The 16,262-nt window shown below is 37.8% G+C and overlaps 1 protein-coding gene across 4 annotated transcripts in view; it reads left to right on the top strand.

The window, feature by feature from the left end:
• Window positions 1-16,262, top strand: part of COL21A1 (collagen type XXI alpha 1 chain) — a 174,416-nt gene that overhangs the window by 77,704 nt on the left and 80,450 nt on the right. The window contains exons 8-10 of one of the 4 annotated variants that reach the window (XM_070244784.1): window positions 883-891; window positions 1,191-1,274; window positions 7,643-7,705. In XM_070244784.1, coding sequence (XP_070100885.1) covers window positions 883-891; window positions 1,191-1,274; window positions 7,643-7,705 — 156 coding nt within the window. Of the gene's footprint in view, window positions 1-882; window positions 1,275-7,642; window positions 7,706-16,262 lie in introns of those variants that run through there. The other 3 variants (XM_070244783.1, XM_070244781.1, XM_070244782.1) reach the window with 3 other exon arrangements.

The following is a 16,262-nucleotide window of genomic DNA, read 5'->3' as shown; positions in this document are numbered from 1 at the left end:
CAGCACATTTAAAAGATCTAAAATAAAATCAAAGATGGAAACTTTTAGAAATGATTCATTCTGGGTTTTCTAGATAGGTAATTGCTTAAACGCTATAATTTTTCTTTTAAATACTTATAACTTGGAATATAAATCTCTCCTAAAAGTATGAATAAGTTATTGCATTTTGAGAGTGCATTGTACGTACTGTATTGCTATCTCTGCATCGATGTTATGCCCTTTACCATTACCTACCCGTATCATAAAAGCACAGCATTACTTGGTTTATTTTGAATCCTCACATCCACTTTTTTGTGTTTTTGTGCCTTCTTCCTCACTCTCAGCTGCGACTGCATGTGGCTTGTTTGCCTTTCGTATCTCCATTCCCACTTCTCATTTTCTGGTCTAATTTGTTATTGTTTGGGAAGATTACTAACCTATTTAAAATTGTGCTATTTAGTGAGAAATAGATTGTTTAGTGAGAAGCTCTCCTAAAGTCAAGTGCATAAAATTTAATGCATGCAGTGTATGACTTGCTTAGACGCGTCTTGACTTTTTTCTCTGGTTCCTAATTTCCAGCAAATTCAAGAGAGCATGTAAATCCCACTTGAGGCCCTTTTGTTCCTGCGTGGCAATTATGTCAAGCAGCTTTGGCATTTTAATTTTCTCTTTCTACTCTTCATCATTATTCATTTCCTTCCTTTGTTCTCCTATAAATGTAGTAATAACATGGATCAATAAGTGAGTTTTTAGATAGTTACAAGCAAATGTTATAGCTTTTGCTGGTTTTGGTACTTCATGTATCTCTAACGTGGACAAAGAAATATCTGTAAATTAGGAAGATAATTTAGAAATTTAACTAACAACATGTTTTGAAACACACTTGTTGTTGTTTTCTTTCAGAATGGTGAGGTAGGCCTGGATACTATTATTCTCCTTAAGGTAATATTTGCATTGTAAGACTGTTCAGCCTCCTTGCATCAACTGTGAGTATATTAGGCAAACAGAACCCATTTTTATATAGTTGAAGTTTATTTAGTATTCATAGCTTTTTGTGATTCAAAATTCCTTAATGGATTAAGCTAAATTAAACTGGAAAGTAAATGTAAGATGTCTTTACCATTTCACACATGCAGACACGTATGTATGTATATATCCATGTCCATGCGTCTTTCCGTGTTTGTTGTTGATTTCCGTTTCTGTCTCTGCAGTGCCTCAATGGACCCAGTGACGTGGGTTCCACTCCAGCTCCCTGTATGTGTCCTCCAGGAAAACCAGGACTTCAAGGTCCCAAAGTGAGTAGGACATGCTATTTTTGTTAAAACGCACAAACAAGAGCCTAGCAAATGCACAAAATTCCTAATCATCGTTGACCCTGTTGTGAAATTTCCACCTAAAGCCTTAGAACAGCTTAAAACCTGAGTTTCAGTGATTTTTTAAAAAATGTATTCTAATCTGCAACTGCCTCTGAAACTGAAGCCGACACCCCAGTCTGTAGTCAAGAGAAGGAGCATTGTTAGTTTGTTTGCTTGTTTTGTTTTTCCCCCAAACACGGCTACTAGATCCCAAGAGTGATACCTCCATGCAACCTGGTAAAAAATGAAGAAAGGGCATTTGTTACAATATATTCTAAATTCTTGAATGTCTAAATGTTATAAATTTGGCAAAACAATTTTCAGGTAGAAAAACGAAATAAAAAATTTAAAATTGATTTTAATGTTGTATTTGATGTCTAAGTCTAAAAATAGAGGCATATATATTTATTTATTTCACTTAATCATGTAATAATTACTTTTTGGGAGTATATTCTTTTAATCATATTCATATATATATATATTCCAGTTGCATATATTTATTTGTGTGTATATGTGTATATATACTATTTGTGTGTGTGTATAAACATTTACATATTTATTTGTGTACATATTTTTATATGATTGGAGCCATGATGTGTATACTATTTTATTACCCATTACTTTTTACATAACAGAATATTCTGCATATGTTCCTCTGCTGTTAAATATGAATAACTTTTTAAGTAAGATGATTCTTATTGTGACATCACTTAAACACAGGCTAAGATACTGAAAAGTTAAGTGGCTTGTCCACTATATATAAGTCTTGTTCATTTAATTTGTTCATTTAATATTATTTTAAAATATCCACCTAAGTAAAAATAATGACTAACTGAAAGCAAGGATGACTCCCTAGCCAAAAAGGATCTTTTGTGTACTGATCATCGTTTACTTGAGGTGACCATAATAGTTTTTGTTAAATATGAATCATAATGTTCATTTACATGGAAGTTTCTTAGTATTCCAATCACCATGACCGAAAATTTTAGCTTTTGGACTGCTGATCTAAGATAATTTAATTCTTCAGATCTTTTGTGCAGGTCTCTCCTGTCCATTTTAATGTGATAGTTTATGATGTACTTTAAGCTTTCAGATCAAGAAAGAAATGGAATTTAAGGCATTAAAGTATACATTCAATGTTTCATTCAAAGCAAGTCTATTTGGCTTGGAATCTGACTTCAGCACATTATAATTGATTTAATACTGTAAACTATTTTTGGATTACATTTAGGAAAGTTGAGCCAAGTGTTCTTTAGTTAAAGTAACTGCGTGTTATTTAGGATGCCTCAACAGAAAGGAGAAATACCAAAAGATGCTCCCTAGGAGAATATGACTTGTAAGACAACTTGGTATGATCTACCAGAAAGCTGCTTTTTAAAATATATTTATATAGTTTATTCAACTTGGAACCTTACACATAAAAATGATTTGATCTGCAAGAGATATGGTGTGGAAATCAGAATCCCGTGATGTCTGACCTCTTGAAGCCCACAGCGCTTCCCCGGCCCTCAAGTGAGATTCAGGCCACTGCCAGGGTCTTTAAAGGGCTCTCCACTTTTGGGGAGGTGCCAGATGCCTCTCATATTTTCTGGTTCTTCATTAGTGGTCCATTAGGCATCTTGTAGTGACACCAATTTTTATTCACATATGTTTCCACAGCACATTTTTAGCATGCCCTTTGTCTTATATGGTAAAGCCTCTGATTTCCAATATTTCCAAGTTTCATGTGTTCCTCATTTTTATTGCCTTTTCTTAGCCATAATCTAGCCCCATTGCCACCTACTACTTTAAGTGAAATTGTAGTTTTCCACCAATCTTCAAGTTGGCATGACTTCTTGATCTGCTTTCCATTTTCTTCAGAAAATCTGGCAGGAGGACAGGAACACACACACACTCTTCCATCCTTTTAGGACTCTTTCCCCTGGAGGTGGTTCCTTACCCACATCAGGGACCTATATGTGAAAAACAGAATCCCTAGCAACACTCCGAGTTGTGCTTCCTTTAGAGAATTTCTGGCTTGGAAAATTGATAGAATTTCAATTAGTTCAACAGAACCTGAACTAAAACAGACAAGGGAACTTTACTGTAGATCCAACTGAGACTGGCCGGCCATTTTTGTTAGATGCTCTCTGGAAAGTTTTTGCAGATGTTCATCAAACAGAGTTACCTGTGAAGGACAGATCTAGTCTTTCTTTTAGCCAGAAATAGAGTTCTGGGAGCTGAGTGTTGAGTCATGAGACTGAAACAGAGGAGAAATTCTTGTGTGGATAGGTGGGTCAGCGCTTATTCTAAGATAAAGTCTTATGTTCAAAGTTCTCTAAATTTCTGAAAAATATGACAACCCCATTGCAAAACCAGATCAAAATAACTGCAGTATCCCACACTTAGACTTGTTCTGGCATTATAAGTCTTCAGTGTGCATGGAAAAGTATATCTGTCGCTGGACTGTGAGTCCCTTGAGGAATAGTTTGTTCATTTTGCATCCCTGATGCCAAAAATAGGCAGGAATTAAATTCATGAAACTATTGCAATAATTTTTGTGTGCAAGCACTTCACAATGAAGGTTAATACAAACTAAATTCTCCTTTGGACCTCCAGTGTCTAGCATAGTGCTTAATAGTAATAGTTTTTAATTTAATGAATTATGAAATCATTGAAAAAATAACATTCACCCCTCCTCCCAATTACCCTGTGTGGAATACCTTCATTCTAGATGAAAGATCCAGGCAACCCCCAATTTACAAACAACTCCTTTTCAAAAGACTTATACATGCAAACAGCAGCTTCTCCCCCGACTTCAGTAGCCATAGGAACATCTTTGGGTACAAACTCCTCACATTTGATCTAAACTTAAATGTTAGCTCTAGAAGTGAATTCAGATGTTAGATTCAGAAATGAAAAGAAAGCATTTTTTGTTCTTTTTTAGAATGGAACAATTTCTAAATAATTCTTTGCTTTGAAGTACCACTCTCTCTACAGCTATGTTCCTGTTGATTCTCTTTGCTTCGTTCTAATAATTCTACCAGTTAGAAGTTCATCTGGACTATTAAAGCATCCTCTGTCTCAAATACAGAAGCCTTTGGAAAATTTCGGGGGGCACTGGGTGTTCACATTTTTACGTTAATTTTCCCAGACTAAGTGGATTCCTTCTAGCCTAAGAGAGGGGGTGTTTGAGTTTTGGGGAGGGAAGAGGTTGGTTTTGGAGAATGGAGTAGGTCTTAGGTCGGATACTCCTGTGGAGGTTGGAGGGTTGCATGAAGGCACAAGGATTTTGAGAAGAGGCCTTGACAACACCGGGTTTGGGCCTAGGCAAGGTGTTCTGAAGACATTTGTTTTAGACGAGCAGCTTAAAATATTAGCCTACTTTTGCAAGCATAACTGTTTCTTACTTTAATGATTCATGTTTACACTTCTCGAGAGGCCATAGTCAGAGATGTTTTTGCTTAGTCCATGGCATTTCCACTCCTGTCAACAACTTAAAAATCCTGTGGCACAAATTCAGTTCAACATAAGTAAATATTGCTTTTCAGCTAAACACATATTTTTTTAACATTCAAAATGTACAAATGTTTTTAACTAAATTAGAAGAAAGTGGATTGGGAATTTAATCACAGTTGTACAATAATAAGCCATATGTTTAATTTAATATATTTGGAAATTGTTTTCCATGTTAAATTTGCTAGCAATTCCCAGGTCTGGTTCTGATCAGCATGCGCATTTTAATGTGGGTGAGAAGAGTAGTGTTCAGGAGTGCAGACTCTGGGGCTGAATTGGCTGAATTCGAGTGCCATCTCCACTACCACTTTGTGACCTTAGGCGAGTTACTTAATCTTCCTGGGCCTCAGCTTTCTCATATGTAAAATGGGAATAATGAAATCACTTGCTTCATTGGATTGTTGTGAAGATTAAGTGATTTAATATGTGTAAGTATCTTAGAGCAGTGCTCAGCATATAATAAACAATAAAGGTTGGATGTCACCTTTTATTACAGTAATAAAGTTGAATTTTTATTTTAATTGGCCTTCTCTCCAAACTGAATTGGGGTTTTACTTTCTTCTTCCAATTTTATGGAAACGACACCAAACCTACCTGAGGTTTTGCAAATAAATCAGTAGGGCAGTAGTCAAAATAGCCAGTCAAATCTACCAGCAATAATAGAACCTGCAAAAGACATTATTTTCCCTCTTGGGGCTGTTGAGAGGTGTGATGGTCCTTATGAAGTCACATTGGATTTATCTTGTGCGTGATTTTTTTTTTTTCCCTTGGAAACTTAGTTTTGATTCATTTAAAATGTTGTTGTTAAGTATGTTTTGTACTTTTGTGCAACATAAAAACACAAATCCTGTTTTTCCTTATGCCAAAGCTTTATTTCAGTTTCATCATAGTAGAGGTTAAACACTCTCAGATCCTTTTGATGTCCTAGATTTTGCTGATAAATAATATTCTGCAAGTAAAGAGGTCATAAAGAGGAGATTTGCTTTGATTTGAAATAAATCAATCAGCAAATCGTTATTGAATCTCTACTTGATACCCAGCATTGTCAAAAAAAAAAAAAAAAAAGTAGGAAATATAAACCATGCTTTCAAGGAGTCTCAATCCCAATGGTAAATGAGGACTAATCAAGGGAAAGCTTTGAGAAAACTCTAGTTATGAATAAGTGATCAGTGACATAGGAGCTGCTATAGCATTTCGATAGAAAAAGGCCTCAGGAGAAAGTGGAGTAATGAGGAAGTTACAGTGATAGAACTTTTTGTCCTATTGACTCTTAAATGGAAAAGTAAGAAAAAGTTCTTCCCAGGAGAAAAAAAGAAAGATAGAATTCATTGAAAGGCCATGAGTCCAATTTGAACATGGATAAAGAAAGATTTCAGGGTAGCTAGAGATTCATGCAGAGCCTGTCAAAATAAGAAGAGAAAAATTCCAACACCCTATAGAACCGGAATGTTATTCCCTAACGCCCAGCAAACACTGGAAATCCTTGGATTAGAATTACAAATTGTATCTCTTCAGCAAGACGTTACACGTTCCAGCATTGCTTTCCTCCCTGGATTTACAGCTATTCTTCGTCTCTTTTAAAAATGACATTTCCCCCTCTTCTCAGCTTTTCCTCATGCTAAGCCTCTTGGGTGGCTCCTAAGTGAAAAGCCCATCCCTTCTTCATTGGCTTCTTTATAGAGTTCGCATAGTTCTTTCCATTTTTCCTGGTATGTTTCTGGAACAATCTCCCTAGCCAGGAGCCTGCAGTGGTATTTCAGACCAGCAAATTTGGCTCTATGAAAGTACCCTTAGCAATGGTGTTTAGTTAACATAGAATCACTGGATCCTGTGTGAATGATTTCTTGACAAAATAATGAAGAATTATTGAAATCAGTTGCTTCTATGCAGGAGTTACTGATACTGATGGATGAGAATTCACGTTTTTCTGCAAGATGCCCCATGTGGACCTTATGGACTCAATAATAGATGAATACAATATTATTTTTGAAATATTTCTTAGAATTAAATTACAAAGCACCCTCGCTTCACAAAAACATTGCTTTTTTCATGGTTGGCAACCATCTGAATAGTCAGTGCTGGCCATTGGGCAACAAACTAGAGTTCCATATACTGTGCCTGGGCTCGTTGTCATGTTGTATGGAATAATGTTCTTTGAAGATCTCTGGTTTGTGAGGACAAAGGTCATTTCCTCATTTCTTGTGTATTGCATGTACTCAAGGTCTATGAGGGTCGGGCAGAGTTATTTGGCTTGGGCTTTGCTCTCATGAAAATATTCAAATTTTAGGATTTTAACATTATGTTAAAATGAGATTATAAATACAGGCAAAGAGACACATTGACTGGATTGAAAGTTTGTGCAGCTTTCCACCTGAGTCCCACGGGTAAGATTACATGGCCTGTGGACTGTGTTTTTAAATAAGTAATTATGAATTGAATTATTATTTCATAGGTCATTGATATCTGTAGTGTAACAGAATTAAGTCTGTAGACTTATGAGTGAAATATTGCTAACACTGAAACCATATTTGCTATGACACAACATTTTGTTCAGAATTCTAAAATTGAGTCCTGCCGTAAATATGGACATTTTATATCAGTGAAAAGTATTTCACTTGTTGTACCTCGTGTGCTCACAGAAATAAATCATTGAAAGTTTTATATAATAAAAAGCCTAAGTTGTTAAGATGGGCATTTAAAGTATGGCATCATTTTTCTAACTCTATTTTGGGATTTCTGTTATTTTTTTAAATATAAAAAAAGCTGCCAGTGTGGTTTGTTGTTTTGCACTGAGAAGTTTTTTTCCTCTTTAGGGTGATCCTGGACAGCCTGGGAACCCTGGCTACCGTGGACAGCCTGGTCAAGATGGTAAGCCTGTGAGTACTGAAAGCTTAGTCATCTCCAGTACTGGGATTCTAGGGTCAAAGTTAAAATTGCACTGGGTAAATTTAAACAGTCAAGGAAGACTTTGTTCAAGACTATTGTAACAGGGGAGAGACACTGAGCTCCACTCAGCTGAAATAAAGGGAGGGAGGGCTCTTGAGCACTGGGGTGAGCTAGTGGGAAAGTACTGGAGGGCTTTAGTGGGGAGGTTGATCAATGAGATGGAGCAAATTGAGTTATTCCTGAGTTTGGCAGCCGTTTTCCTCTGTCATTAGGCCATCTGTGTTTACTAGTTGGCCCCCCCTCAAAGTTAGGGTCCTACCCTCCCAGAGACTGGGAGATCTGAGTCTTTATCTTCCGTGATGATTTCATTTCAAAATGATGGCTCCCAAGTCCTTGAAAAAGACATTCCCTGCTAGTTGGAAAACTAGCAGGAAGATTTTAAAAATATTTATGACTCAAAGGGGCAGAGAGAGAGTTTACAATTACAAATTTTCTGGCGTAAATTCTCCAAGAGAAGGGAGGTTAGGGATCTAGAGTTAGGAAGAAGCCTGTCTAAATTTTAGTCAAGCTGAAGGGAACGTTAAGTCTGACTTGGTCAATAGAATCAGCGTTCTAGTAACTTTTTAGGTATCTTACTTCAAAGTTACATACGTCTTTGCTACATTTGAAAAATTGTCCAATGAGTTCTTAGTATCAATGAATAGCTAGGTTCAGAAAAGAAATCTTTTCATATCTATGGAAGTTTTCATGTTAAAAATCTTTTTAAAGGTGATATTATTTTTCTGAGAATGTGTGTACTTGGGTATACTTATAATCTGACTAAAAAAATAATATCCTCTAAGGTTCAAGAGAACTTTAAGGACATAAATCAAATCCACTTTAAAGCATTTTAGGCAAATATTTGCAGGTAAGTCACCTGTCAGCATGTTTATAACAGTAAATAAACATTAGGAATTAGTTTTGAACGTTAAATGATTGTCACCAAAAAAAGTATCTCCTAGGAGACTTTCTTTATCGTGAGACATTAACTTTTGCCATGTTGGATGGGAAGGTTTGCATTGTGAGTCAATAATATTCAAGGAATGAATGAACCACAGACCTAACGTCAAGCCATTAATACCCCAACCATCAGGATAAAAGAGGAGCTTGGAAAGTCACTGAGAGAGGTTTACTGGTAAACTTAAAGAAACGCAGCCAACTTTTGAAGAAGCAGTAATGTGCTGGGGCCCTTTATACCGATGTTGTGTGGGAAAGGGGTTCACTCTACAGGTGAACCTCTCTAGAGAGATTGTCAAAGAAGGGAGTCTGAATAAGTCAAAAAATGGTGGCCAAATGGAGCTGCAGAGAGCTGAGGAGCTGCTGGGCAACTGGGGCAATGCTGCTCAACTGATCTGCCAGGATTCATTCTGTGGGATGGCAATTGATTTGAGGATTTTGAGAAAGGAAGTGACTTGATCTGGTTTACTATTTAGAAAGATGAAGGTGGGTCTTATGTGGAGAGTAGATTACATGGGGCAAGGATGGAAGCAGGAGACCATTTTGGAGGTTACTTCAAGATTTGAAGTGAGAAATAAGAGTGGTTTGGACTAGGGCGATGTAGTGGAAGGGAAGAGAAGTGGTCAGATTCTGGATTATTTTTTAATGTAAAGCTGTCCAGAATTGCTGTGAAATTAAATATGAGGCATGAAAGAAAGTGTCTAGGAAGACTCAGAGGATATTAGCTTGAGCCACCAGGTGAATTGTGATGTCTTTATAGAGCTGGGCAACACTGGGAGAGTTGTGTACTTTGTGGGGGAAATCGAGAATGCATTATTGGACATGCTGAAGGTGTCTCCCAGGATACTAGAGATAGGAATCTTGAGTTCAGGGATATGTTTGAGAAAGAAAATACACAGTTGGGACTCTTTAGCATGTAGATGTATCTAAAGCCAACAGAGTGGATGAGATTGCTTAGGCAGTAAGTACAGATAACTGGAGAAGAGAATGGGGCAGTGGATGAGACTAGGTCTGTCTTGCAGACGGAAAAGAGGAGGAGGATCCAGCCAAGGAAACTGGGAAAGAATGATTAGTGCAGTAGGAGGAAGACCAGGAGAGTGGCATCCCAGAAGCCAAGTGAAGAAAGCGTTTCAAGAAGGGAGTGATCAGTTGTCATTGTTGCTAAGAGGTCGAGAAAAATGAGGTCTATGCCTAGACCATTGGATTTGCTATATAGAGGTCATTGAGGACCTTGATAAACGGGGTTTCAGGAAGGGTGGCTACAAAAGCTGAATTGAAATGGATTCAAGGAAAAGTGGGAGATAAAATGGTGATAGTGAACATAGATGATGCTTCTGAAGGACATAATGGGGAGCAGAGAAATGACGCAGTTGTGTAGGAGGATGTAGGATAAAAGGAGAATTTTTTTTTAAAGATGGGAGATGTTACAGCAAGTTTATGTAATGATGAAAATGAGGTGCAAGGTGAAAAACTGATGATTTGGGGATAGCGGACATTGGCAAGAAGAAAATCCTTAGGTAGGTGGGGGGACATTGGTTCTAGTTGCAAGAAGAGAGTTTGGCCTGGATAAGAGTATGGGCAATTAAAGCTTCAGTATGGCATCAAGGGCCAAGCCCATCAGTACAGAAATAGCTAGTTGGTGTATTTGCTGGAAATAAGATGAGAAGTTTATCACCACACTGCGTCTATCTGAATTGAATGAAATGAACAGATTCCAAACCTAACATCTCCCCTTTTGCTTTATCCTTCACTCCCATTCCATGCCAACATTTGCCTTTTAGTTTCTCTTATAACCCATCCCTTTCTCAGTTTAACTTAAAATGTCCTGTGACTTTGTTGCATTCCTTCACTGCAACTCCTTAATCGCACTGAAAGTTCTGCCCCCCGAGGTCCTGTGTGAGTTGTGCCGAATCACTGGGTGGGATGAGTTTCATACGTGTCAGCCTCCTCTGCTTGGAGACCCCTTCTGTGGGACCTACACTTTCTGTTACTGGCGACTGCAGTGCTGCCCCAACTCCACAGCAGACACACTTCACATGCTGAAGTGTCATCTGGCAGCACCTCATGGTGACGCAGAGCTCCCCTGACAGCACAGCTGAGAGATCCAGGCTTTTGTTTTTTCCCTGGCGAAAAGTCCTGGGCAGTGTCTGGAGGCGAGTGCTGAGCAGCACGGGCTGTCAGCTCTGGTTTGCTTTTATTTTTCTTTGTTAATATCTTGCCATGAACAAAGTACTGGAAATTAGTTATAATCAGCCTGATATGATAATCATGGATATTGCTCTGACTCTTATTTAAGCTATAATAGACTTATTGTCTCATTTCATGTGGTGCATGTATATACGTGTTTTTCTGTATGTGTATGTGATTTTTTGTGTTGATATAGATACAACTATGTAGTAGGTGACATTAGATGTTAGATGATATTAAATGTTTCCTGATGTTAGAGAAAGAACAAATCAACTGTGGCAGACAGAATAATGTCTGCGTCCTAATCTCCAAGAGCTGTGAATATGTTATCTTTCATGGCAAAAGGAACTTTGCACCTATGATTAAATTAAGGATCTTGAGATGCAGAAATTATCCTGATTTACCTGAGTAGCCCAATGTAATCACAAGGGTCACTATAATCGGGGGAGGCAGGAGTGTCAGAGTCAGAGAAGGAGATGCAGTGATGGAAGCAGAGATGAGAGTGGGAGAGCCTTGAGGCAAAGAATGTAGGCAGCCTCCAGAAGCTGGAAAAGGGAAGGAACAAATTCTCCCCTAGAGCTTCTGGAAAGAATGCAGCCCCAATGACACCATGAGTTTAGCTCCCTAAGACTCATTTTGGACCTCTCACCTCCAGAACTATAAGTTTGTGTTGTTTTAAGCCACTTTCTTTGGGGTAATTTGTTATAGCAGCAATAGGAAGCTGATATACCAGCCTGATCCTATTTACCCAAAGGTATGACTTTTTTCTTAAATATTCCCCTTTCCCCCTGTTTCTTTCTCTCTGCAGGAGACTTGAGGTTGGGTGGCCAGGCAGGAAGAGAAACTGAGCCCGGGAGCCAGAACAGCTGAGGGTCATTAGTGTATGTCCAGGGCCAGCGCACAGGGGAAGGTGTGGGTGGAGCCTCTGGCTGGCGATCGAAGCCATCTGGACCAAGGAAACTTGGATGGAACAATTTGAAGGGAATTCTGCTTTGTTTGGATTTGGTTCCGTGCAGTCCCTCTCAATAAGCAATTTGAATCTCTTTCACATTATAATCAGGCCAAGTCAACTGAAACTTTAAATAGGAAATTATTTCACTCTGGAGAAATACTAATTTTCATAAGGAAAATGCCTTCAACCAAAATTCAAGAGCTATTTTCAAATCCTTCCTCTCCTTTCTCATTTCTCTATCAGTTAACTAACTTCTGTCAGTAGTGTCTGAGCATATAATTATTTTACTATTTTTTCAATATAAAAAGAGGATCAGGGGAAATATTTATATATCCTGCCAGGTAATTCAGAGTAGTACAACTATTAAGGGTATTATACTGATATGACATTTGATTTTTTTTAAAGAGAGCCATATGTGGAAACATATAAAAGGATTATTTTATGATGTTGTGGAAGTTTATACTTTTACAGTGCTTGTTTCTGTCTTCTGTCATTATAATTACTCTTCATGAAGTAAAGTACTTTACTGAAACCAAAGCCCTAGCTGGGTGTTGGGGAGATCTGGGGCCGTTTGCTTTCTGCTTTGCTTTTAAAAGTTGCTTTGCTTTCATGGGCTTCAGTTTCTTCATCTAGAAAATGAGAACATGGTGCCACATGAGGCCCAGATTCTCTCCAATGCTGATTTTCTAAGATTCCATGGAGGCCATCATATTTGCTAAGAGAGAAAGGCAAGCTAAACTAAGCTGTAGAATTCTGGAGATGATTTTCCATATTATTTGGCCTTAGGAAGTGAATCAGGAAAACTAACAGTGCACTGCTACCAATAGACAAAAGAGTGGATCCGTCAATGCGTCATACTGAGTGATATCGTGCCCCGCTTTGTCCCTGCCCTGCTCAGTGTGCCCCTGAGTGGTCTGGAGGTTCCAGAAAGGGGCCAGCTTTCTATGGAAGGTTACACCTTACAGAAGTGGTAGTCAGCACAGATGGGGAATTTCAAAGTTAAATGACTTTATCAAACCACAAATAAAGGGCCCGCTGGAGATAGATTATTAGGAGACAAAGTTGTGTAGGGAAGAAGGAGAAAGGAGGGAAGATGGAACAGAGTTCCTTGGGTTACTGTGATGACTTTGGTTTTGAGTTGGAGTGAACTCAGGAGCTGCTGGAGGGTCTTGAGTAAAAGGTTGATGGGATATAACTTATTTTTCAAAGAAATTACTCTGACTTCTGAGTTGGAAATAGATTTTAGGGTCATGCGGACAAAAACAGGGAGATCAGTCAAGAGGCTCTTGGAACAATCCAGAAGCAAGACGATGGAGGCTAGCCTCGGGGTGGTGGTGGTGAGGTGAAGAGGACTACTTCCATTCTGGGGATATTTTGAAGTCAGAGCTGACAGGATTTGCTGGTGGATCAAATGCGAGTTTGAGCTACAGAAGTCGAGGGGGACTCCAGTGAGATGTGGAAGGATGGGATAGAGGAAACTGGGCAAGAGAAAGCAGAACTTTGGTTTTGGATAGATTAAATTCTTCTATTAGATGTTCAAGTAGAAATTTTAAGTGGACAGCTGAATATAGAAGTCTGATGTTCAGGATGCGCCCCTTCTTGTGAAGTGTTCTGTCTTATTCTTTACCCATTTTCTATAGGGGTGATGATATTTTGCATGTCCATTAATAAGAGCTTCTTATGCATTAAGGGAATTAATCCTTTGATATATATGTTGTAATTGTTTCTTCTATTTATTTGGCTTATAGTTTGGTTTTTAATTTTTAGAAGTGTAAAATTTTCTCACAATTACATATTGTCTCTTGTCATTTTTTCCAGTGTTCTTTTTTGAGCATTACTCCACTAAATATTCATTTACTTTATTATGATTTTTAAGAATTTTTAATTCTTGATTTCATTTTTGGAATTTATGTTGGCATTTGGGGTGACACAAAGATCCAAAAAGACTTGGTGAGCTTAGAGAATGGCTATTCTAACATAGTGAAATTCATCCGGAATAAATATATGGCTTTTACTTGTCTGGGAGATGTTATTTAAATTAAACCTTGGTGAAAAATGGATCAACATATGTAATGAGGCTGCCTAAGGCTGATGCAATTTTTGGCATTGTTAGTAAATATATAGTGTCTATTTTACGAAAGATGACAGTCCTGCTTTTGAAGCGTTGAATTTAGTTTAGCATACTACACTTTAGGGATATGTGGGATCTGAGATTTATTCAGAAGAGAGTAACTGGGAGAGAGTAAGAACTCAGAAGACAGCCTGTGGGAGGGTTTACTGAACTTCAGGTATAGCTCACACAAGAGATGCTGTTTTAAAGTACTCTAGACTGATCGTAGAGAACAGGAGGATAGGGAAGAAAAACTAGCACTTGGGGTTGTAGAGTAAGCTTGACAGGGAGTGAATAATTAGTAATAGAACAATAGGACCCAGGAGACAAGGTTTTTATGCTTCCCTCTGTTCAGACTCTTAACTGCATATGGTGCCAATTGTGGACTCAACAGTTTAAGAGCTGTGGGGAATTTGGGGCTGAGTGCCATGAAGGTTAAAGATCTGGAAAATGGGATACATTAGGGTAAGAGCCAAAGGAATGGCTATTATTTAGCTTGGAAAAGAGAATTACAAGAAGTGGCTTAACTATGAAGCGTATGAACATCCTTCTAGAGAGAACAGTTTCTACCTAAATTCTCACTTCACCTCAGTTTGGGTTCCTTAGCAAAAAGGTTTATTGTTTCACTGTTTCTCACTGCCATAAACCACAGACACACACACCCACACACCCCCACACCCCCACACCCACCCCCTCATTCCCTCATGAGAGTCTCACTGATACACTAAAATATGGACCATTTGCCTCCAATGAATTATCCTACACTTGGGCAGTTTATTTTGTTTACTATAACAAAGTGTTAAACTTAGCTCTTCTGTAAAGCTTTCCTAGACAAAGCCTAATTGACTAGCTAATTCATTTTTCTCCAACACTCCCCTTATGTAAATCTCATATATGGATCTTTCCATCTTTATCTCATGTGTCTCTCGTGTGTTTATATATTTATAATATATAAAATAGATTTTATGTTTTGTATATTATAGATAGTATATACAATAATGATAATGAGTATACAGACATTATCTATGCACTAAGTTATTTGCATATTTAGTTAAATTCCTCAAGGAATTGTTTGGTTACATATCTAGCATTTGTGATTTCAAAGATAAATTCATACTTATATTATCTCTTCTTTTGATTGTAATCTGTATGAATGCAGGCTGTCTCTACTATTATTTTTAGAGCCCTCAGTAGTAGCCACTGGTTGGACTCAATAAACGTTTATATACTTGTTTGCTTATTTATTCCTTTCATTCATCTGCTCATTTACTCGGTATTTGTTGTGTGTTTACTGTGTTCCTGGCACTCTTCCAGGCTAAGGAACTACAACAATGATCAAAATAGACAAAAGCTCCTGCTGTTTTGAAGTTGACCTTCCACTGGAGAGAGAGAGATAATAAATCCACAATATTAATAAGAAAATAAATAATATCAGATTGTGATAAGCACTATGGAAAAAATACAGCAGGACAGTAAGAGAGGGAGTGAGGTTAGCTATTGGTCACCTCCCTTTGAATATAAAGCATAATTACTAGAGATTTAGTTTGGGAAGTAAGAATTATTAGAAATGATATGAGTTACCTTAAAAAACTGTGCATGCTTCTTTTGAAATAAGCTTAGTGTAACCTTACTCAGGGAATGAGGCAATTTGCCTAAGTTTAATTAACTTCTATGAATCTAAGAACTGAGCTATGTCAGCAGAGATCGTTTGTCGAAGGTAGGCAGTGTTTTCCTTTTATGTGCTTAGGTCAAGGCAAATTATTATAGGAAAGCGATGATGTTGCTCTGTATGTATCACTCGTCTGCCTTTTCTTAAAGGAAGGAAGATTCGATTCAGATTAAATTTCATTTATGGTAAATGTAGCTTGCTTTAATTTGAATTGGAAATTCTGTGGGTTTTTTCCCCCACAGAAACATACAGCTTCTCATTGTCAAATACAAATTGTTTATCCTACTACATAAAGATATTTTTAAAATATTTGTGCTACTTCATATTTTGCAATCAATTGAACTATATTTCCTCCAGTCCCTCTCTTGGTCAGTAATGTCATCAGCCATCATGCTGCACAAGCCAGAAATCTGGGCGTTAGTCCACAACTCCAAATTCTTCACCTACTGTAACTCATCATCAGGTTGGACTAAATGCACCTTGGATGGAATCAGGTCCCACCTACCATTCTCTCCCTTTGCAGGGACCTCTCGCTTAGTCTTCATGCTTTTCCTTGCCCCCTCTGATCTGTGCTCCACAGTGTAGCAAGTGAGCATTTCAAAGCTCAAGCCTGATTATGTGATTCCCTGGGTT

The sequence above is a fragment of the Equus caballus genome, chromosome 20, assembly GCF_041296265.1.
Source record: "Equus caballus isolate H_3958 breed thoroughbred chromosome 20, TB-T2T, whole genome shotgun sequence".
NCBI lineage: Eukaryota > Metazoa > Chordata > Mammalia > Perissodactyla > Equidae > Equus > Equus caballus.
Note: the sequence above shows the minus strand (reverse complement) of the source record. Positions and strands in the feature narration are given on the sequence as shown.